The sequence below is a fragment of the Lathamus discolor genome, chromosome 1 (genome assembly GCF_037157495.1).
Source record: "Lathamus discolor isolate bLatDis1 chromosome 1, bLatDis1.hap1, whole genome shotgun sequence".
NCBI lineage: Eukaryota > Metazoa > Chordata > Aves > Psittaciformes > Psittacidae > Lathamus > Lathamus discolor.
In genome coordinates this window covers 65,460,429-65,483,627 of record NC_088884.1, presented here as the reverse complement: position 1 = coordinate 65,483,627, position 23,199 = coordinate 65,460,429, and the positions used below count along the sequence as shown (strand labels likewise).

Genomic DNA, 23,199 nt, shown 5'->3' with positions numbered 1-23,199 from the left:
AGCTTTCTGTGGTACCAGAGCATCTTTCTTACCCAAAGGTGAAGGGTCCTTAGTGGGTGGTGCCTTGTGTCTGAACTACTCTTTCCCAGAACAGGTCTCTTCTTGTTAGTACATGTTTTTTTGCTGCCACCTTGTAGGGCTTAAGAGGGAGTGGTCTACACTGCTTTAGAAGCTCAGGTTGTAAGGGATGGGAAAAGGTTCCTATGCTCTGTATCTTTCTGCAACAATAAAATGAGAAATTAACTTTTAGCAGCCAGACCTGCAAAGCCTGAACAAGTTTTTTGGTTTTTTTTATTAAGAACATTGAATATGAAATGAAACCTCATTTGACTGAAATAAAATCCAGTCCTCAGAAGCAGTGGTACTGTAGGCAGGTTAGCTGCCTGCCTACCCTGCCAAGGGTCCAACTGAACTGGATTTTTATCACACCCAGCCTGCTAAGGATAAAGTACTTCAAGGACAGCCTTCCTCAGCTGATTGGTGTTAAGAGATTGTAACCTCCCTCTTCCCTACCCCTAAATTCTATCAGACCAAATAGTGTCAGGGTGCAGCTTCTTTTGGGCCTGTTTTCATTCAAGAAGCCTCAGAAGTTTTCTTTCACAGGAACAAAGGCATTATTAGAGTGAAATGCAACAGTACACTTAAGACTAGAAAGCTGCTGCCACATTTTTCAATCTTCTAAGCCGTTTCCCTCCTCTCTAAGATGGGTCAATAAAGAGCCAGTTCCAAACATCTGTAGTGTTTTCCTACCTATGCTATTAGGCCTCCCACGTAACTACAGCTTTCCTGCAGCCGTGGGTGCTTTCCACACAGTGTCTGTTTCACTCGATAATTCATGTGAAACTTCTGAAATCAGAAAAGCTGAGACACACGGTTTATAAAATCATGTTGGTTGCAGGTATTTAGCTCTAAGGGCACTTAACCTCTTCATGCTTTGTGTAATTTCTTTCCGGTTTTTGCCTATTTTGTTTGAAGAAGAGGTGCTTTCAGAAGAGAACTCTGCCCAGATTCTCACCTTTGGCAACCTGGTTACAAAACTGAAGAATACCGCATTTGGTCCTTAAAAACAAATCCCAAACCTGGTGGGACTAAAAGAGAGACTCAGCTTATAACATAATTCTACCCCTTAGAAGGCAGAAGTAGCATTAAAGGATTACCATTCAGTTGTTGGAGGGTTGGTTGTTGGTTTTAACTGAGAAAGAGAAGTATTTGTTTTATAACACCAGCAACAACAACAAAACAGCCTGAGGCAGGTGATACAATCCTGCCAGCTTAAACTTCGTCCCAGAAACAATCCTGAGGATAATGAAGACAGACACAAAAATAATACAAACTGGTAAGCGAACACAAAAAAAGCCCCAAACAAAACAAAAACCCAGCCCATGGGATGAAGAGCCTTGGTGCTTCTGAAGACTGCTTTGGACCTGCAAATTATGCCCTAGCACAATGGGGAGATGAACCTAGTGCCTAATGTAAGACAATCCCCCTTCCCTTTCATTTTCCAATCACCTTATTCATAAGTACTCTGGATAACTCCTCTCATTCAGAGAGGAGCATCTGGAGTGAACAGCTGCTACACCACTTTGTCTTCATTCTGCATCACTACAGGAGACAGTAAAGCTTTGGCAACTCCTATTGCCACAGGCCTTCAAGTTTGGTATGCATGCTGGAATGGCTATTAAACCCAGTTCATGAGCAGCCAAGATTTTTTTAACAGTGGAAGAGAAGCAGCCCCTTTTATTCAAATTCTTGTTTGTCCACCTCTGTCACTTGGACTTTACTAGTTCCCCTTCCTAAATGCCCCAAGCACAGCTGCTCCCAAAGCCCATGTGGGGCCAGCTCTTCCTATGCCTCAAGTTCTGGCACAGTGAGATTCAAAACTAAAATAGAGCAGACCAGCTGTAACAAAAAGGGGTGAGCACGGTTCCCTTTGAGAAGTCTGCTAAGACAGAAAGAAGTCCCCTTCACGTCTTTATGTTTTATACAGGAGAGGCATATTAAAAATCAGGAAGAACAGGTGATGTTTCAAGGCCCCAGGAGGGAGTTTTCCTCCCTATTGTAGCACCATTAAAAAGACCAAGATATGGGCCTGTTAACTGTCCACAGCAGTTACAGTCATTTAAATTCCTTCTCATTCTTGAATGCAAGACCACAGGGGGCTGTCCCATTCTTCCCTGCCCCAGCAGAATGCTCCAAAGCTGGCAGCTGCCCTGGGGTCAGAGCAAGAGTGAGACCTACGGCTTCAGAGCTGTTAGGTCTCCTTGAGGACGTTGATCTTGGCACAGATCTTGAGAGCTGGTCCGAGCTTGATGTTCATGGCACTCATGAGGTGTTCCTCCTTCAGAAGCAACAGGGCCTGGCCATCTATTTCCTGTGACCGAAACTCCTCAGCAATCTCCTGGCACCCTGTGAAACCAAAAGAAAACAGCACTGAGAAAAGATGTTCCCTGGGCACTACCCTCATCCCCACTCTTGGGCCTCAGGCGGGTACAGAAAGCAAGCTAGGAACATAACCAATCCCTCTCCCCACTCCAGTCCACAGTCTGCCTGAGGACACAGGCTACTTGAGATGTACATTTGTATGACCCACTCCCATTCAGAAACCTGTACAGAAGTACAGTAACAGCATTAGGCACCACTGACACCACCTTCTTTCCAGGAGACCCAACAAATATCCCCATGCTACTGAATCACAGGAGTGCAGGAGGGGATCTTAACTTCACCTTGCAGTGATGCAATGAACTCATACACTTCCTCCACACTCCAACGACTGGGATTGCTGGACAGGAAGACTGGGTTGATGCCATGTAGATCTGCGGTAGGTGGGGCCATGCTAGAGTTTGCCAGGTCCCTCTCTCCATGACTGGCCCTTACTGACAGTGGTCCTGGAGATGTAGGGGACAAAGCTTCATCATAGCTGGAGTTATCAGAGCCTCGACTTGAGTCTTCCTGGCCCTACAAGCCCAGAGGAAAGAAAACAAAAGGTGTTTTGTAGGAAATTCAAAATTACTACATGCAAAACAAGACACTGGGAACAGCAGAAGCTGTCCCAGCAGTCTGGGTCACTGTCTCAGATTGCTGGTCAGGGCAACTGACACATGAGCTCAGTGATGCCAGAAATGGGAGACTTGACTCTCGCCTCCCTTCTCCCCATCCTTCCCCAGTCGATTCCTCTTCCTCACATGAGCACTGAAGCTCATTCAATTTTCTCTAATCTGATTAAAATCATTCATGTGGAAGAATGGTTAATCGAACGGGAAAAAGAGGATTGTTTCCTACCAAAGCTGATCTTATCCACTGAGACCTCCAAGACACACAAGGGAGTGAACACAGAGTGAACAGAACAAGTACAAATGTGAATCCACTTTCTGTAGTTGAGGAGTGATTAGAGCAGCTCACTGTGCCCCATGTAATAATTGTGTTAATGTGTACCTGGCACAACCTTTATGTCTACATCACTGTGAGAAAGCACTGCATCCAGCAGTGACAACTTCACATTGAGACCTGCCTTGACTATGTCCTTACCCTGTGGCGCTTGCCCTGGATCTTTGTTCGCGCGATGTCAGAGCTGCTGCGCCGCGGGCCTCGCCGGCGCACACGGGCATAGCTGGCTTCCTGGAATTCCTTCATCTTCTTCCTTTGCAGCCGAAACTGATGGCTGCAGCTGACATTGTACCTCGAGTAAGTAGAAGCAGAGCAGCAGTTAGGGAACAGCAACGATCTAAACCTACTGCTTCTCCTTGCTCTAGATGGGGATAAATCTCCTCTTTACCATCAAGTTCTGTTCCTCCTCCTCCTCCTAAGACTTACCCTTGGAAGGAACCAGTCCAGACTTCTGACCCAAGCAATATTTGGACAGCAGAGTCTTGATCTAACATCTGAAGGGTCAATTAAGTCATTCCCCTAAGGGAAAAAAGACCCATAAAAAGCACTCTGCTATCAATGGCAGCAATGACTAGTCTAACTTCTCCCCAGCTTCTTCTTTCCCAATGCTCCCCTATGTTTTTGTCTCGTACTAATGCAGCTGACAGCTACCAATATGCATTTGTTTACTCAGTCAAATCTATATTTGACTGAAGAGTGGTTTTTCAGAGTCCCAGAACTTCCCCCATTCCCACTTCATTTTCTGAGCAAGTCAGAAACCCTGCTTACACTCAACACCGCATCCACCTCTCCAGACCTACAAGCGTTCACAAATCACTGAGTCCTAGAGGATCTCTGTGGCCAGTGCTTCCTATGAGGGAGGATAGGATGTACTGGAGTGTTGTACACTACCTGGAGTAAGGGCACACATGCAATTCCGAAGAATGGATGGTCAGAGAAAAGGAAGATAATGTCTTACCTTTTAGCACAGGTCATGGAACAAAACCTTTTGGAGCCACGGAACTGGGTTGCTGGGGCATACTTCCCACAGTATTCACACTTGAGCAAGTTTGCCTTCTTATCAAGCTCTGGTGAGACAAAGATACACATCAGTTGAAGGTAATACAGTATCAGAGTGCAGAAACTTCCAGTAACAGTAGCTAGGCCTCCTGATGCTGAGACTCACCCACAGAAGCACTGTCCCCTCCCGGAGAATTGCTGGACAGGTTTTCACTATGGCCAGAAGGAGCCTCTCCCTGCAGTGGTTTCTCAGATTCTTTCAGCAGCTGAGAACAACCCACCTGGACAGGAAGAGAAAGAGCTGGTCCCATCAGTAAAGGACTCTCTGTGCCCACCACCCTCCACAGGGTATATGCTGCTCACACGTTTTTACAGCTCAAAAGAATCCCTCTGTCCACTAGGGGAGGAGAGATGCTAAACAAAGTTATTACTCCTTCCTGACTTACTAGACTGGCCGTTCATTCAAAGATCACTAGGTACTATCTGTCCTGAACATCCTACAGTTCCAGGTAACTGCATTTCCCCTTCACTTGCTGCTTGTTTAAAGTACAGTGCATCTTTCCCTTAATAAAAGTCCAAAAGAACCACCTCCTTGAAATTCTTACATGATTGCTTTGGGGACTACTGCAGAAAACAGTTCCCATCACACTTGCTTTACTTCTTCCAGCCTGTTCCCTTTAATGCCGCCACTTAATGCCTTGCTTCATGCATGACACCTCCCCTCCTTTCCCTTCTTCTTCACTGTCTGTGTCTCAAGGCTAAAAGTGCTTGAGTTGGAATGTGGGCAAAGAAACTCCTGTCCAAAGACTGAAGCCTTCTGACTCCTTCCCCCACAACAGAGAATCCTTACCGGAAAGGGCTCTGCTCCTTCTTGAATGACAAAGCCTTCAATGATGTGTGTAAGGATCTGGGGCTTCACGATGGCTTGTGGGGGTTTGGAGTCTCCCACCTGACGTGTTACCATTGCCAGGTTTGGGGTGGGAGCAGACGTGGGGGTGGCTGATGCTGCTTCACTTGAAGTGGTATTTGGGGTTGCAGTGGCAGCAGAATCGGATTTATCTGTAAAATTAACAGTCACAAGAATCTGTTACTTTTGCTCCTACTTCTGCACTACTTCAGGTGGAATACAGGATTAGATCATTAATACTTGCAAGCAGAGCTCTCATTTGTACCTCACCTCCAAGGCCACTCTTCTCCTCCATGTTTTTGGGGCTGTCTGTCACAGGAGAGGACCTGGCAGGCAGGAGTGCAGTGACACTGGGTGACTCCTCCTTCTCCTCCTCCGACTCCGCCTTGCGCTTTACAGATAAGGTCTGAGATTTGCCCTGCGTGAATAAACAAAGAGGAACACATAAGCAGAGAGAGGAGCTCCAAAGCAAAGAACAAGATAACCCAAAGGCAAAAGGAAGAGCCATCCTGCTCCACTGTACTTCATTTCCAGCGTGACTCCTTCTCATAGAGATGCTTCTAGCTCCCTCACGGTACACACCTCTAGTTAGGAGCATTTGCCTAGCAAGGAGTAAAACTTCGGAAGACTCACTACCAAAACACTGTATGAACCTCAAAGGATTATTCCAGAAAGAAAGAAATGGGATGGCAGTCACCCAGCAGTCTCCCAACAGGCTTGTGGCTAAATCAGATCAGTTTCAAAGGAGAGTCAAAAGAGTAGGGGGCACACGTTGGATGAGAGTAGAATCTCTAAAAGACAGACAAATCCTGTGACACCTTCATTAAGAAACAGCCCGTTTAGAAACAGTCTCAGCAACCACCTAAGGATATCTGAGCTGTACAAGTACTGCTGTCCCAGGGAGTTAGACAGGCCCTAGCTGGACAATTCAATGCAGCATGGATGAGGCCTGTGGTACGTGAGCCATCTTTGTTTTCCTCTGCACAGCCAGTTGCTACGGAATCCTCTGAGGTCTAGGGCTGGTGGCTGGTACCACACACCACGGGGTCTCTGACCTGGAGGTATCCACACACCTAGTGAGGAGAACGGAGTTCAGTCACAGCCCACTCAGCTTTCATTTCTCTCCTGAGAGAGAAAAAAGAAGCCAGTTATTGTTTGTAGTGGGTTTTATGTGGCAAGGTTTTGGCAGCAGGGGGCTGCACGGGTGGCTTCTGTGAGAAGACACCCCATGCCTGACACAGCCAGTTCCAGCCGCCTCCAAGATGGACCCACTGCTGGCCAAAGCTGAGCCCATCAGTGATGGTGGTAGCACCTCTGAGATAATGTGTTTAGGAAAGGGTAAAAAACCGTGCTCAACAGCAGCTGGGAGAGAGGAGTGAGAATATGTGAGACAAATAGCTCGGCAGACAGCAAGGTCAGCGCAGAAGGAGGGAGGAGGTGCTCCACGCTCTAGAGCAGATTCACCTACAGCCCAGGGTGCTGACCATGGTGAGATAGGCTGTGCCTCAGCAGCCCATGGAGGTCCATGGTGGAGCAGATCATAGACCTCCACCTGCAGCCCACGGAGGTCCATGGTGCAGCAGAGCCACCTGCGGCCCGCAGAGGACCTGACACTGGAGCAGAGGGATGCTCAAAAGAGGCTGTGACCCCACGGAAAGCCCGCACTGGAGCAGGCTCCTGCAAGGACCTGTGGCCCTGTGGAGAGAGGAGCCCTTGCTGGAGCAGGTTTACTGCAGGACTTGTGGTCCCCTGTGGGATCCACACTGGAACAGTCTGTGCCTGAAGGGCTGCACCTCCTGGAAAGAACCCATGCTGGAGCAGTCTGTTCCCAAAGGACTGCACTCATGGAAAGGCCACACGCTGCAACAGCCTGTTCCTGAAGGACTGCACCCCACGGAAGGGACCCACGCTGAAGCAATTTGTGAAGACCAAACTGAAGCAATTGTAAGAAGGACCAATGCTGGAGAAGTTCATAAAGGATTATCCCATGGGAGGGATCCCATGCTGTAGCAAGGGAAAACCATGAGTAAGAACAAGCAGCAGAGCCAAACCGTTTTGAACTGACCACAAGCCCCATTCTCCATCCTACACTGCTCAGGGGGAGGAAGTAAGAAGGGTTGGGAGCAAAGTTGAGCCTATGAAGAAGGGGGAGAGATGTTTAATTTGCTCTTATTTCTCATTATTCTACTCTGATTAATTTGCAATAAATTAAATTGATTTGCCTAAATCAGGTTGGTTTTGCCCATGATGCTAATTCGTAAGTGAACTCCCTGCCCTTATCTCAACCTACGAGCTTTTCATCCTATTTTTCTCTGCCTGTCCTGTTGCAAAAGAGTGATGGAGCAGCTTGGCAGTCACCCAGCAGCCAGCCATGGTCAACCCATCACATTGTTAAGCGTGATCTTTAGCACGCAATGTGGACACATACCACAATTGGGTCAGGGTCTGAGTCTCATCTATTTACTTCATGCATGCCTTCGAATAACATGGAAGATAAATGCTTGCAGTCAGTAACCTCAACGGCTGGATTGGAATTAAGTGTTTTCGAAGGGAAAAGGTCTCCATGTCCCTTTACCCAAACCCACTGACCTGGGCCGCGATTGGTGTCCTAGGAATGAACAAAGAATCCATATGCTATTCTCCTTCTCAATGGTATCACTTACTGGCAACTGGACAGACTGCATGTAGAATGCTGCTGGCATCTGAGCCACAACTGGAGAGGAGGCTGGGCTCTTCACCATGTGGGCTGTGCCTTGAACTTGTGCCAAATTCACCCCTGTGGTGAGTGGGGGAGCTTCCTGTGAGGATGCTGGAGCTGAAGATGATGAAGGGGAAGCAGCAAGGGCTTGGGAAACAGGCTGGACCACAGCTGGCATTCCCCGGGACGTCGGCACTGCTGCAGCAATCTGAGCCAAACCCAGTGCTTGGGCTTGGCCTGAGCCCTGCTGCCGAGTACCCACCACCTGCACTGGGATGTGTGGTGGAGGTTGCTGCGCTGCTGACATTTTGGCAGGCCCAAGCTGAGGTGGCTTGATGGGGGTGACCAGGGATTTGGACTGAATTGGAACAGGTGACTTGGTGGCTGGCTGGCAAGGACTGTCCTGCTGGAGCTGCACAGGCTGTGGCTGGGACTGCAACATAGGTTGCACCACAAGAGTCTGAGCCTGCTGCTGGTTTTGAGGAGGAGCCTGCTGCTGCGGGGGTTGAGCTTGCTGCTGCTGCTGGGCCAGAGATGGTGCTTGTTGCTGTTGCTGCTGTTGGGCCAGCTGAAGATGGGTGGCTGTGTGGAGGAGCTGGGACTGGTGGTGCTGGAACTGCTGCTGGTGATGAATGGCGATCTGCTGCTGGATCACCACCTGCTTCTGCAGGTGGATCTGCTGCTGCTGTTGGATCAACGAGTGTGGCTGTATCTGTGTGTATGTGGCTGTACAGAGTGGAGGAAGAAAAGGAGAGCACACAAATTATCAGTAGTGCGGCTGGGAACTACAACAGAAGAAAAAACAAACCCACAAAAGGCAGGCAGCCACTGCATGGCTTGTCATTAAACTCCAAAATGACTGACAGCTAATTGGTAAAGGACATGAAGGACAAAATCAACTTCTTTTGGTAATGCAGAGGGATAATCCCTACAGACAAGCCTTCAGGAGTCCAGGGGCTAGGAGGCATGTAGGACAAGGTGTCACCACTGTGCTGTCAAATGGCACCCCTGAAAAAGCCCACAGGAAGGAAGAGGTCTGCACTTACCTGAGCTGATGAGTGTCTGGCTGGGTGCTGGTGTAGCGGTCCTGGTCAGGTTCATGCCCACTGTTTGCTGTCCACCACTGTCTGTTTCGCCCTTCTTTGTGGCTGCATTCTCTACCTCTGTCTGGCTTCCCTGGCTAACAGTCACAGCCTGGGCACCTGCCACTGGTAATGGCTGAACCACCCCTGTGCCTTTCCTTTGGCAACTGCCAGCAGTGCCTGCTGATGAGGTCTGGCTCAAGCCCGTTGAGGTCTGGCTCCCACCACTTGCCACCACACCCCCAGAGACACCGTTGCTGCCTGCTGCCCCCTGACTCAAGTTGAGGGACTGGCCTGAGCTGCCAGAGGAGGCCTGAGCCACTGCCAAGGTCTGGCCCGTGCTGGTGGCCTGTGGTAAGCCCGAAGCCTGGGAGCTTCCTGGCAGAGCTGCCTTCTGAGCAGAGCCTTGGAGGTGGGCATTGGTAGCTGAGGTCTGCTGGCTCCTCACAGCCAAGTTCTGCACCTAGAAACACATATACAAAACAGAATCTGTTTGCTTTACATATGTTACCTGCTGGAAGCTTGGTGGAGAACGCCACACACTCTACTCGGATGTAGGCTAAGCTGGTGCTTCAGATCTCATGTGGGGACCTGGCTAACACTGCAAAGCAAAGCTCAGGTACAGGCCTCCCCAGGAAGCACATTATACTCAACTTCCTCCTGCCCCACCTCTGATGGAAGTTAAAGATCTCGTGGCACTTTCTGAACAGCACATGAGGACACTACCATTCTCCAAGGCATGTGACAGCCTTCACACCTGTTTGTCACGCCTTTGCATTAGCGAGACCCAGTTTAGCACAGCTCTAGAAGTGCTGAGATACCCTTTTAATGACCAGTCACTCCTTATCAAATTTTGTGCCACCTGCCTTCTCCTCCTGTGCAGGGCTTTGGACTCAGCAGGCCCACCGATCTACTCATGCCCTGCAGCCCTTCCAATTTCACCAGTTCCTCTGCATTCTGGTGCTGCCATCCTCTGTATTTACTCCTCCTGCAGCATTATCTTCAATTTTGATCATGGCTGACTTCCATTCCAAAAAAGTGGTCCAGGCAAGAAAAATACGAAGTAACGGTAATTCCTAAGAATGACTGGGACAAGACAAGAAAAATCGGAAGCCATGGCAGGTTCCTTACCTAGAGAATGACTTGCACATGAATGCAGGAGCTAAGACCTTGTGGCCTGTTTGGTCTTTCGTATCTTTACAACAACAAATAACTGTGTGAAGGAATACTACCACTGGCAAAGACTCTTCATTGTAGAAGAACTGAAAGCTAGACATAGAACTCAACAATTCTTCCCATACAAGGACAACTGAGAAACTGTGAAGCCTATAGCTCACCCTAGAAATTAATCCAATCTCTGGAGGCAAAAAACAAACACGAAAAAAGAAAAGGTGGCAAGGGAAGAGAATCTCCTGCCTGGACAGGGGACACAGTCTGGGGATAAAATAGAGCTAATCTGCCATACAGGGATGGCTGGAGACAAAGACCAGAGTGTGAGGTGATGGAGAGCAGGGGAAGGGAAGAACTCTGGGAGCAGGTGTCACTGACCTGGTCTGTGTCTGCATGGACCCCAGGAGACTGTGTGGGTGGTACCTCTTGCTGCACAGCGGCCACAGCCCCGTTGGGCATCAAGATGAGTTGGGAAGCAAGAGGCACATTGCGGCCCAAGGTTCGGTTTACCTGCAACAGGTTCCCCAGCTGTGGCTGTTGAGGGAAGGTCAGGTGATGTGGAATGAAAGGAACGGATGAGAAGAGAGAAAAAGACAGCGAACCACAAGCAAAGAGATTACAAAGCAACACCGGGCTGCAATGTCACACATTGCAAAACCCCCAACCCTCCCTGTGCTGTAACACTGAACATAACCCTCAGGAGCAGGAAACTGGGAACTGCTTCCTTATGAAAACAACCCCTTGTCTATCAAATGTGGGCTCAGACCAACTCCCACAGACTGCCCAAGGCTGGCTAAAAGAATGAGGTGTAATTGTATTTTCAGGTCTATATCTGGGACTGGTTGAGAAACAGTGATTAAAAAAACATACAGCCAAGACCAGGGTTGCTCTAAAAAAAAAAAAAAAAGGGATTACAATCTGTATCTAAAGTTAACTGAGACACAGAAAAAAAATGTTTCAAGCAAATACACAAACCCTAGACTGACTACCTTTTCAAGCCTAATGTTTTCTGGTTTATCAGCACTTCAAAGCGATTAAAAGGATGACATATTTGGCCAGGTTGATTTATGTTTCTAAACTTACCTGAATTCTGATTTATAGTCCTGAGCTCAGCAGTACTAGAAGAGAGTAATTTACTATTTATCTTTTCCAGCACTGAACTAGAAGAGTAGCTTTGAACTATATGCAAGTCTGGGACATATATTTCACATTTACACTCTAGTGAGAAGTGCCATGGGATCTTTAACGTCTATGCAGAGCAAAGACAAACATGGTTCTTAATCTCACCTGAGCCATAGAATACAACAGTCATCTACCCTCAAAAACTGAGCCCAGAGTCAAACTTGTGGTTTCAGGGATAAGAGATTCCCTATCTGAATTTAAAATACAGTGCATCATCCTTAAAGCCAGTTAGTCCAAAGGTGTTTGTAATCCCCAGCAGTGAAAAACTGAAGTGGTTAGGAAGTTCGGTTCATGGTCAGGACATATTTTGGGTACATATCTCTTACCCGAAGATACATCTGGGCCTGTGACTGGTTGAGGGGTGGTGAGGTGGTGTTCCCAAGGAGCACAGATTGTGTCAGGGTTGTGGCGCTGGGGGAACTCACACTCTGTGACCGACTGATTAGCTGAGCAGCTGATGTGGTGGCTAGGTTGATCTGAAAACAGAGAAAAGTCCCAAATTATATGTGAAGAGATGGAGGCAAAGAAGTACAAACTCACTTTTACAGCCAGAACAGACATTTTAAAGTTTTTTCCTGTAACCCACAGGGAACCAAGAAGGAAAAAGTTCTTGTCTTAGAGACTAAGCAATACAAACTAGTCAAAGCCCTGGATGCTAACCTCATTTGTATGCTGAGCCTGAGAATCATTGTTAGCATGCAAATGCAATAAGAGAACCAAAAGAAATACATCATTTTCTTCAGCCTCTCAAATAAACAAAAAGATCCACAAAATAATCTCTACCCTACCAACTCATCTACTCTCTAAATAAATCCCAGTTTCTCAATACTCACAACAGAACCAAACTTCCTCTCATTTCTCATTCAGCAAACTACTGCTTAGCCCAAGAAAAAGAAGATTCACTTTCAAGATGCTCATGACTTCTTAGAAAGTCCTGATCCTTCTCTAATATGTGACAATCCATTCCCAAAGCCTCAGCAGAGACAGTGTCCACCTTTCCAGCTAAGAGGCTTCTCCCACTCAGAAATTTTCTCTGGTTTCCTCAACCTTCACCAATGACAGCACTCCAGCTACTCAAAGTTGCCTGCTCTTGTAGATTCCCAGCATTCTTAGCTTAGCTCTGTTTCCCTGGCTGACTGCCTTCCTAAAAGGCAAAGAGGAGAAAGAACAAGGCAGGGGGTGGAACAGAACAATTACTTACAGAGGCTTGTGTGGTGTTGGTCTGTTGTGGGGTGCTGGTGTTGGGGGAGCTGGCCTGTCTACTGGCTGCAATTGTAGCCTGCAAGAGAGATTGACAGAGAAATGAGTACCTGGAACAAACTTTTCAATCCAGCCCAAATAATTGGCTTTGTCCAAACACCATCATTTTTGGCTTTGTCACATCATCATCCTCTCCCATTCCCGAGAAGAGGAGAGCAATCTAACCACTACAACTCTCTGCCATGCCCTACAAATAAGGTGCAGCAACTCAGCAAGGTACCTCTTCCCCAACCAGTTCAGTCCTATACACTACCCAAGGCAGTGGACAACTTATCCTTACAGTGCATGTCCTTCCACCCATGGAACACACCCTGCTGTTGCCCCAGCTTGCCATGCTACACACTGCAACCCTCACCCTGATGGTACAATTCACGGTTAACACCCAGACGTTACCCTCAATATTAGCCATTTGCTGGGCTGGTTCCGCAGTTTGTCACAGTGCTGCGACAGCACTCCAAGTAACAAATTTCAGCTTACAGCACATACTGTTTGTGGAGAAATGTAAATATCGTTAATTTGGGGGGAGTTTTTTACCCCTCTATGATCCCACAGGAGCTCCACTGTACAGTTTAGTTAGGTTCATAACTAAGATTTGTGTGAAACTGGTGAGAGGATTTTATTGCCTCTATTCTGTAAAACTGCAGGTAGGGATTTTGAGAACAACTAAATCCTGGACTAACAGCTAAGGAGCACTTCTACTGAGATATTGTTACAGAGACAGAACTGTATTCACATCATATATAACCCATCTTTAACTGATGATAAAGTCTGGCAGGTGAGCAAAGTTGCTAAAGAAGAAATAAAAATCGCTCAACAATTATGCATCATGATTTGCATAAACATATCTTAAAGAAACACTGTCTTGGCTGGATGAGATCTACCCCAGATCAACTCTTGCAAGTAACAGGTAAATAAAACATGGGCTATTATTTCAAGACAGAAAATTCAGAGGATACTGCCTGAAATTTCATGCACACAAGACCATGTTTATTCTCAGAGGAGTAACAATCCACTGTTAACTTTAATATGATTTTTAAACACCACTGCATTCATTTCTGATTTAACTACCCATCTTTTTATTTAAAGATGGTGCAGGGGCTAGTCACAGGCCTCTGGATTACAAGTTTCCTGATGGGGATGACAATTTTTACCTTCCCATGCCCTGAACCTGAAATCCAAATGAATCTTTGCATCAGGCTTCCAGTTTACTAGCTGTTTGCATTAGCTTTTACCAATGTGTTTAGGGACCCATTGTCACACCATGGATCAGGATGACTCCAGTGCACAAGTTACTGTATAAAGAGAGAATATCTGGATCTTCCCCAGAAAACAATCCAGTTCCTCTCCTTTTGACCCCTGGCAACTCACCTGCTGGACAGCAGCCAGGCTGTGAAGCTGGGCACTGTTAAGCTGCTGCTGGAGCATAAACTGATGAAAGTACTGGGCTGCATTGGGCTGTCTCTGGAGTGCCTGCAGGGCCTGGGGAAAGAGGAAAACCCAATTGTCAAAAATAGCATGCCCTTGGAATGTGATTACAAAGAGCAATGAAGAAATAAATAACAAGCGTGAGACCATCCCTAGACCCCATGAAAAAGCAAAGTCACTAGATTAGCACATGAAAATACATAGTATAGCTACAAATTTTGTAACAGACTGAATCACAGCTGTATTCCAGGACAGCAGGAAGCACACTTAGAAGACTTTAATAAACTCCAAGGAATTTGGAGGTGTGCATGCTCAAGCAGAGTGACAAGTGTTCCAGTGTAGTATGTATATGGAGGATATACACTACATAGAGAAACTGTGGTGATAAATTGAATGACTTGCTCCGTGGTGATAAATTTAATGACTTGCTCCAAGCCAGCAGGGTAAAAATCACTATTGGATCTAGGTAGCGATTAAATCTAAGAGGCTGGACACTGGACTAATATCCTATAAAACATGACACACAGTATCAGGGCACAGGATCTAAACATTCAACCTAGCACAGGAATCACTAAATCTGGAAACATGACAGTCCTTCAAGCATGCTCCCACCTTGACTCATGACAACTCAAAGGAAAACGCAAGTGCTCACCACCACCTTCCACTCACACACATGCCAGCCCCGAACACGACCACACCTCACCTGGACTGCCTGTCGCTCATAGAGAGACATCTGCGATATCTGAGGACGGGCACTTCCTCCAGAACTGGAGCTTCCGCTGGTGGAGCTGGAGTTCTGCTCACTTTCGGTCTCCATAGTGACAGAATCCCAGGAGCTTGGGACGAGACAAACTCCAGATCTACATCGAGAGAATTGGAAACTAATTCAGGCTAGAGAAAGAACCAAACCATATTTCACTGAATTACACAGCTTTTTAACTGGAATATCCCAGTACCAGGCTCCTTGCACAGCTTTGCTACATCACAGGGGATGGAAGATGCCAGAGTTCTGAAATCACCCAGAAATTATACTCAGTTTAAATCTTTTATTACTGCAGTCAGAAATGGAACACACATATTCTCATATTTTTATTGCCACACTACAGTTGGAAGCTGCAGCATTTTGAACTCTTACAAAGGCAGCAAAGTGAAGGAGCAGCTGCAGCTCATTCAGACAATCATTTGGCTGCAGACCTGATTGCCTCTCCTTCAAGAGGCCAGTTAACTGAGGCCAATTGCTTCCAGTCTCCCACTGCACTTTAGCAACTTCTGATCCTCTCTTCCTCCAGCCCCAAAGAGGCAAAATTATCCCAGAAGTCTACTGCCCTACTGCAGATATACTGACTCAGTCCCTCCTTCTTACAGTCCTGTAAGTCCCCCCAGCCTTGGACCATTTCTTTATTTCTCTGATCACACAGACTTTCCAGCTACCTACTGTTTTTGACAGATCATAACTTGAGTATTAGACTGGAAGTTGGTATCTCTGATGGCAAGCTGCTTTCAGGAGAAACGGAGTCAGAAGCAGAGTGGATGAAGTGTTTACTGGCAATGCTTGTGAGGGGAAAGCTGCTAAAGACATCATGCAGAGACAGAGACCTTCCAGTAGCAGCAAAATGCACTGCAGTGAACCGTAGGACTGAGAAAGGACTGGAGAAGGCCTTCATCAGCCAAGAGGAAGAAAAGCAAGACTGAAGAGAGCACTTAGTAAGTGACACCTTGGGATGATCAGGGAGTTTTCTGCAACAAAAAACACAGACTACACAGGGAGTAACAGTAAAAGGAGAGTCAGAAAAGGAAAAGTGCAACAGTGGCTATTCAACAGAATTCCACTGAAAAAAAAATTGACTTTTTAGAAGGATATAATTCCATGCAAGATTAAAAAAAAAAAAAAAAAGAAAAAAAGGCTTCTGATAGTCTCAATATCACTGACAGCCTATTTGTTTTCAAAAAACCAGCTGGCTCCCCATGACATATATGAGAGACCTCTAAATGAGGTTCCAGAATCCCACATCACAAGCACAGCCTCTGTATCTAAGACCTTTTCAAGTCCAGAGATTCTGAAGTTCACAGCCTTACCCAAGCACAACTTTTTCCAGGTGCATAAGCAAACAGATCAGTACAGCAGAAAAGAAGGAACAACAGTAGTCTCGACCAGACAAGTTTTTAAATTCTGGAATGGTGTTAAGGGCAGCAGATGACTTTAAAGTAGGGCAGTTCTACAGTTCCCTGATTTTGCCAGCTTTCCTCTGCAGAGTAAATGCTTTCCAAACCTGCTCCTCAAAATCTGGAAGACTCTATCACTGACAAGCAGGTACCTGCAGCTCCGGTCCTGTTTTCCCCATGCATTTTTACCTATGCCCTCAAGTCCAGCAGGCATCTGTCTCCCTGCTAATCCAACAATGGCTTCCTGCACTGCTTCAGCAGTCATCATCTCAACTAGGCACATGCCCTCCTAACTGGCCACTGCTGTCTTCAGGCACAAGCTATTACAGCTGGAAACAAAGCTCTGGAGAAGACAATTGCCTCAGAGATCTTCCCCAGGGGGCAGCACCACAAAAAGTAAATGAAGCCTGAAAATATAAAGGAAGGAGAGAATACAGACTTTCTGAAAGAAAGAAACAATGATAGATAAATTAAGTACTTCAAATGGGGTTAAAATGCAAGTCACATTGAAGCTACACACACTGCAGCAAGTGATCTCGTAGCTCAGTTACCATTAGGAGACAATTTCTGTTCCCTTGGCCATGCTCAACCTCCGTGTGCAGGTCCCTCCCAGCATTTACCTCATTGCTGGTCCTCATTAGATCAACTTGTTAACTTCGCAGAAAACCTACTCTAAACATCACTTCCTGCAAGAGCAGTTGAATTAGTTGTGATATGACAACTGCCAGTGAGAGAGAAGAGAAGGTAACTAAGAAGGTTCAGCTTAGCTGTAACACATACCCCCATCCTCAACAAGTTGCATCTGAAGGAGAGACCTAGCTTCTGACTCAGTGCTCTGCTCCAGTCTGTTTCCTCAGTAAACAGCACCATTGAGTGTTTATTAAGTGAAGATTAACAGCAAATTTGAGAGTTCCACGTTGATCTAGATTTTAAACAGGTCCAAGCACAAAAAAAAAAAAAAATCCTACTGAAACACCTCTGGGATGAGAGGCACCAAAAAAATTTGGTTCCTGTGTAGGCAGAGCAGCTCCATGCTACTGCAATGCGATCCAAACACAGGCTATTCCCACACAAAATAACAAGCGTTAAACCCTCCCCCCTTCTCCAAGTGCATCTTCCAGCACCCTCTCCTTACAAAGAGCTAGTGATCACTGCGATCAGAGCAGTTGACTTGAGCTAGCTGCTCCTCGAGCTGGGTAACCTACTAAAAATGATTAAACCGTGGGTTTTCCAAACTATTTGAGTTAAACAACTCACCTTGAAAACATAATGAGCAGCTCCCGCGGGGAAAAGAAAAAAAAAAGGAAGAAAAAACCGAACAAACCCAACAACATAAAAACCCCACATAATAACAACGTGACCATTACTGGAAATTAACCTTTGAACAAATGCTAGAACTGCACCCCTATTAGGCAGACAAGGAAGGATACAAAGGCCTATTAAGACCATGGCAGGAATAACATGGGAATCGGCAGGGAAGACCACAGGAGAAAGAATGGGAAGGAGCAGGGAGAAAACTAGCTCCGGGAGCCGTACAAGCATGAGAACATGGCCCAGTCCAGAGCCTAACCGTCAGTGCTGGCCTCAGCGCACACCACGGGCTGCCCATCTACAAGTTCTTCACCTCTCTCAAGTGCAAGAGCAGAAGAGCCAGGCCAAGCATCTACTCCAGTCACTGAACACCATTGCAGGAGGTAGAAAAGTTTTACGCGCTCACCCCATCTATTCTCCCTGGCCCATAACTGCTGCCTGCAGAACATCTTCTAACCTTGTAACTGGTTTTGTTGCTTTATCCTTAGGAAGGTAAGTTAGGGAACAAGCAAGATTTGCACAGGTTTGTCCACAGATTTTGGGGGAACAAAATTAGCAACCAGCATAGTCCACTTCTCGCTCTCTTACTGTTTTCTACAACACACTCTCCAAACTACGCAAGTAAAGGCGTGAAACCGCCGGGACACGCCAACTCTGCTCCGGGATGCTCTGGAAGCAAGCGGCAGTCGCTGCGACTCCCGAGCACCGCAGGACCTGCTCCTCACCCGCTGTACGCGCCCTGCCACCCGCCTTTCCCCGCCGAGCGCCCCAGGCACCCGGGAGCAGGGAGAGGGACGGGACACAGACACGGGCCAGCGCGGCGGCAGCACCCCAGGCCGCCGGCAACTCCGGCACCGAAGTTAAGCCGACAGCGAGCGCAGAGGCGCCCTGCCCGCCACACGTATGTGCCGTGCACGCAGCCCGCCGCGGCGGGAGGCGGGGACCCGCCGCAGGATGCCCGCCGCGGGGAGCCAAAGAAAGGCGCGTGTTTGACGCCCGATCACCGTCAGGGGGAGCGGCGGCTGCCCAGGAGGCGAGAGCGGGGCTCTGAAGGGGAGCTGCTCCCGGCCGCCGCTCCGGGGGCCGGCCCGCGTTAGACAATGGCTGCTCCGCCGCCGCTGTCAACTTCCAACCCGCCCCGGCCCCCAGGGGAACTCTCCCCGCCGCGCCCCGAGCCCGGCCTCACCTGCAGCTGCTGCAGCAGCCACCGCCGCAGCGCGGCACTGCCCCGCTCCGCTCCGCTCCGCTCCGCTCCGCACCGCTCCCTCACCGCCGGCACCGGGCACCGCCCCCCGCCCCAGGGACCCGCGCTGCCGGCGCTACCGGAGCCGCGGGGCCGCCGCCGGACACGCCCCCCGCGCGCGGGCAGCAGGCCGGGCCCCGGCGGGGCGGGGCGGGGCGGGGCGGCGCCCGGGGGGCCCCGTTGTTGGGGAGGGCGGGGCCGGGGGCGTTACCTCGCGGCCGTCCCAGGCGGGCCCGGCCCGGCCGCGGCCTGGCAGGGTCAGCCCTGGGCGGGGGAGGGGCCTGGCGCGGCCGCGCGGGGCGGACCCAGGGTCCGCCCCTCCCCCCCCCCCTTTTATTGCTTTTTTTCTTTTTTTCTCTTTTTTCTTTTTAAACCTCGGCCTCCGGGGCTCCCGCCGCTCCGTCACTTCCTCCCTCGAGGCGCTTCCGGACACGTGATCCCTTCCCCGGGCGCCGCTTGCCGTTGCCCTGGTGACGGCAGCCGGTGGGGGGGGCAGGGGGTGTTGATGCAGAAGCGCGGGTTCAAGCCCCGCCGGGGCCTGGGTAGGGGCCGGGGCCGGGGCCTTGCCTGGGACCGAGGTCTGCCCCGCTCCCCCGCCTGGCCCTGCCCGGGATCAGGGTCGGTAGCTTGGCTGCGGCCCCCTGCCGCGCCTGCAGGGCTACGGGAGCAAGGCGTGAGGGTGGAACTAGAGAACCAGCTCGGTTGGAAAAGAGCGTTAAGATCATCAAGTCCAACCGTTCCCCAGCGCTGCCAAGGCCACCACTAAACCATATCACTGAGGGCCTCGTGTACACGGTTCGTGAACACTTCCAGCGATGGTGACTCCACCACTGCCCTGGGCAGCCTGTCCCAGTGCCCGAGCACCCCTCGATGAAGAAGTGTTTCCTGATAATCGTGATAATCCTGAGATGTGATAATCCTCACAGCCTGGCTGTACAGCCGGTGCAGAGCAGCTGCCCTCTGTGCTGGGACATCCTCTGCCATCAGGACTTCTGGTTAGCCTCATTAAACGTTAGTAGTTTCTTGTCGGCTGTAAAATGCAAAATGGGACAAGCTTTGCTGGACACAGTGGTAGTAATGGTACCTGCGAGGGTTTCTGTCCAGGTCACGTAGAGCACATGCAGAGGTGCACGTTGGAAACCTGTGTAAACAGGGTGAAGAAACCGCAGTGCTGGAGCTTGTTGACTTTTGGAAGAGAGGCTGCACTGTGCAGGCACCTGGGCTTTGCTTCCTTTGATTACTCTCAAAAACAAGTTTCACCAAGCTCTCTTACCCTAAACTGGGCAACTGACAGAAGAAATGATGCTTTTTGAGAGTTTTTATTGTTAAACAATAGTGTTGTTAAAACACTATTGTCAGCACAACCGTTTCTAAGAAAACAGTAAACACCCCACTGGGTCAGAGCAGTGGCTCAACTTGATGAGGGTGAATTTCCTATAAGGATGACAGCTCAAGTACCAAGGATGAGTGGGAAGGAGAAAAAGGCAAGCACAAACAAAATCATGCTCCATCTATGTGTACAAGGTGCAGAAGCTCAAGCATTGCTGAGCCTATGAGCATCATAACTGCTACTGCAAATGACATGTTTGAGCTTCATGTGGCAATAACATTGCATCTGGCTCAGTAATTAAAGTGATGGACTATCCATGCATAGAAGATCCAGTCCCATTGACTTAGAATCGCAGGATAACATTTGCTGCTGTCTGAACTACTGTAGGGGGTTTGGACTGGCTCTAAATGCTGGGGATTCTTTTTTAATTCAAGTGGAAAACTGGCTGATTTTCATACCAAAAAAATAAAAGCTATAGAAGATATTTGAGGCTCTTCAAACTAAAAGGCCAGATAGTGATTAAAGGAACAATTACAAAGCAGGGAGCCCAGCCAATGTAATCCCTGTGAATCAACCACTCCTAAAACCCTCAAGGACTGGACCAACGACTAAGCCATTTGTCCCTGTTGTAAAACCCAATGAAGGCAATTCAAGGGAGGAAGCTCTGGAATCTATGCAAATGAGAGGAACTACTGCAGTAAAGAGGCTTTAAGACTTACTGGGGGGGGGGGGGGGGAGAGTGGGAGGGTGGAGAGATGTTGGATTCAATAGGGAGAATTTGAGGATTTACAAGACTACACTGGTGTGTTTGGGGTGAAAATCACAGGCAGGAAGATGGAGGGATCAAGGTGGATCAGAGGAAAATAAGTGTGGGGAAATGGAGATGTGAAACAAAGTAAGAAGCTCCCACTCATCTCTGTGGGCCCAGGAAGGAAGGCTCTGGATTTTTCAGTCCACCAGATATGGATGCCTTTAATACTTCTCAGTCAGAGCAAGTGCATCTGCCCAGTACCTACAGTCCATTCCCCTTGTCCTACTCCCACATCCAAGCATGGCAGTAAGGATGGTGGAGGCATGATCACAACCTATTTCCTTTGGTATAGACTGGTTTTTCATTAGTTTGTCTATGAGCTTTCTGAACCTACTGATATTATTGTTTCCCATAACTCCTGTAGCAGTAGGTTCTTATAGTGTAAAGTACCTCTTTTATGTGTTTTAGAACATGCCCCCAGTCTGCCATGGAAAGATTTCCATTCACTTTATGCATCACCTTCATTATTTTTGTAAATCTCAGTCCCTCACCAAATTTCGTTCATCCTGCTCACCAAATGGTGGAATCCCGGCCTTTTTAGTGTTTCCTGATGAAGCATTTTTCCATCCCATAATTGTTGACACTTGAGGCTCCTGCTATAATTTGTGAGTCTGGCTTACAGGGTCTGGTTGGAAACCTGTCAAGGGCCATGCCTAAATATAAGCCAGGAATCGTTCCATAGGTAGTACTGCTTACTCGCATTTTAGGTGCAGATCTCGGCAAGAAGCAGCTCATTTTCATTCCAATTATATTTTTTCCTTTCCAACCTATTTCAACAAAGGGGTTTTGCTGGAGAAACGGCATCTTGAGAGCAACCCACGGAGCGATGGTGACACTCAGTGGCCCTGCAGGAAAAGTGCACGTTCTGGGTTTACGGTTTTTCTAATTCAGCAGGAGGAAGACGCTGGTACCAAATGAACCTCATACACGAGTGAGTAAACATCACGGCTTAGCACAGCTGCATCCTGTGCCGTACAGATTCATATAGTACAAGCATGTAAAAACATCTATCCTGACGTGTCTGCATTTGCCTTTTTTTCTACACCATGGAGGTGCAAGGGGAGCAGAAATCTGATTCAGACTGACCTCCAAGCCTGGGGATGTCTTCCTGTTCAGAGAACAGTGTGACATTATTCCCAGTTTACTGGGACATGTAAGTGCAATTTATCCCACTTGCTGCAATAACTGCAGTGTACTTCTTACAGGCTGCCCAGATTTCTTTTGATATACACCTTCTCCCACATAGACAGTAGCCCATCCACAGCCTCACCACATCACTGAATCTCTTCAACAACCTCCTGCTAGCCGTGGGCTGTCTGGCCGATCACCATCTCCTGGAGGAAGAAGACGGGCAGGAAATGGTCATAGCAACCCTAGTTTCTAGTTGCCATTCTGTCCCATCTCTGGGCAAAAGTTCATCTGACTCTGCCAGTTTCTAAGTCCTCTGACCTCTGCAGCCTCGCATTTCAGACAGGTCTTTACATACCACTACCTCTCCCACATCCCTACCCTGCATGCTGTTTCCTTCATGACTGATCTTAGCGTGAATCTGTGCTTCCTATCATTACAAGGCTTCTCCAAGTTTGCAAGCTGAGAAAGTAGAGAGGCTGCAACCACATGTCTCCTCATCTTTGTTTTCTATCCCTCAAAAAAAAAAACAGGTCAATGCATGCCAAACTACCTTTCTGTTCCCTGCAGGGAATGGGAAGTTGGACACAGAAAGAGAAGACCCAAATGCTTTGTCTGTGAGGAGCCTGCACCAGGAGTCAGTTACCTGAAGTACCCTGAAGGCACACTTCTCCTCAACGCCACCTTTAAGATGTGAACTGCATATGAAAGGAAAATCAAGTCAACAAGCAAAAGCTGATACATATCAGTCTACTTGTAAATGTTACTGCCTGGCCATCAAGACACTATCAACTACATTGTTTATCAACATAAGAGAAAGTGTGGTGATAAGCCCACTGTGTGGCAAACTGTACAACACAAGAAGTTACAAGTTTTAGACTTTTCTAAGGAAAGAAGCCTCTTTGAATGTAAAGGTAAGCCACATTCCAGGGCCTCTATTGAAACAAATTATGTTAGCAAAAGAAATCCAAAAATGCTTTAAAAATCACTTATTCATCTATTGCATGTCTTGGATTTAAGTGTGGGCTGATAAAAACACCTTAGTAAGCTATTTGAGCTTGATTGATAGAAAACTGATCTATCGGATAAGATTGAAACTTGGCAAG

The 23,199-nt window shown here is 48.0% G+C and overlaps 1 protein-coding gene across 3 annotated transcripts; it reads right to left on the bottom strand.

Moving 5' to 3' along the window:
* Positions 1-1,963: 1,963 nt before the first annotated feature.
* Positions 1,964-18,820, bottom strand: PHC1 (polyhomeotic homolog 1). Of its 3 annotated transcripts, XM_065675573.1 has the most exons (15): positions 18,768-18,820; positions 14,811-14,967; positions 14,051-14,161; positions 12,624-12,701; positions 11,749-11,898; positions 10,619-10,774; positions 9,035-9,533; positions 7,954-8,714; positions 5,561-5,708; positions 5,234-5,442; positions 4,550-4,664; positions 4,343-4,451; positions 3,526-3,676; positions 2,724-2,955; positions 1,964-2,406 (listed from the first exon to the last, which is right to left on the bottom strand). In XM_065675573.1, exons 2-15 carry the CDS (start codon positions 14,922-14,924, stop codon positions 2,252-2,254), a joined length of 2,988 nt encoding a protein of 995 aa, XP_065531645.1. In that variant the 5' UTR covers positions 14,925-14,967; positions 18,768-18,820; the 3' UTR covers positions 1,964-2,251. The 3 variants fall into 3 exon arrangements, with proteins under 3 accessions (XP_065531645.1, XP_065531648.1, XP_065531656.1); XM_065675576.1 differs by lacking the exon at positions 10,619-10,774; XM_065675584.1 differs by lacking the exons at positions 1,964-2,406; positions 2,724-2,955; positions 3,526-3,676 and adding an exon at positions 3,811-3,903.
* Between the last annotated feature and the right edge of the window lie 4,379 nt (positions 18,821-23,199).

Bases quoted from the DNA above. Each gene is read 5' to 3' on its own strand.
- PHC1 (XM_065675573.1), bottom strand. From the start codon at position 14,924: ATGGAGACCGAAAGTGAGCAGAACTCCAGCTCCACCAGCGGAAGCTCC. The intron at 12,702-14,050 runs GTGAGTTGCCAG...TCTCTCTTGCAG, and splicing joins GCCTGGCTGCTGTCCAGCAG to GCTACAATTGCAGCCAGTAG. The intron at 4,452-4,549 runs GTGAGTCTCAGC...TTGTCTCACCAG, and splicing joins AGGGGACAGTGCTTCTGTGG to AGCTTGATAAGAAGGCAAAC.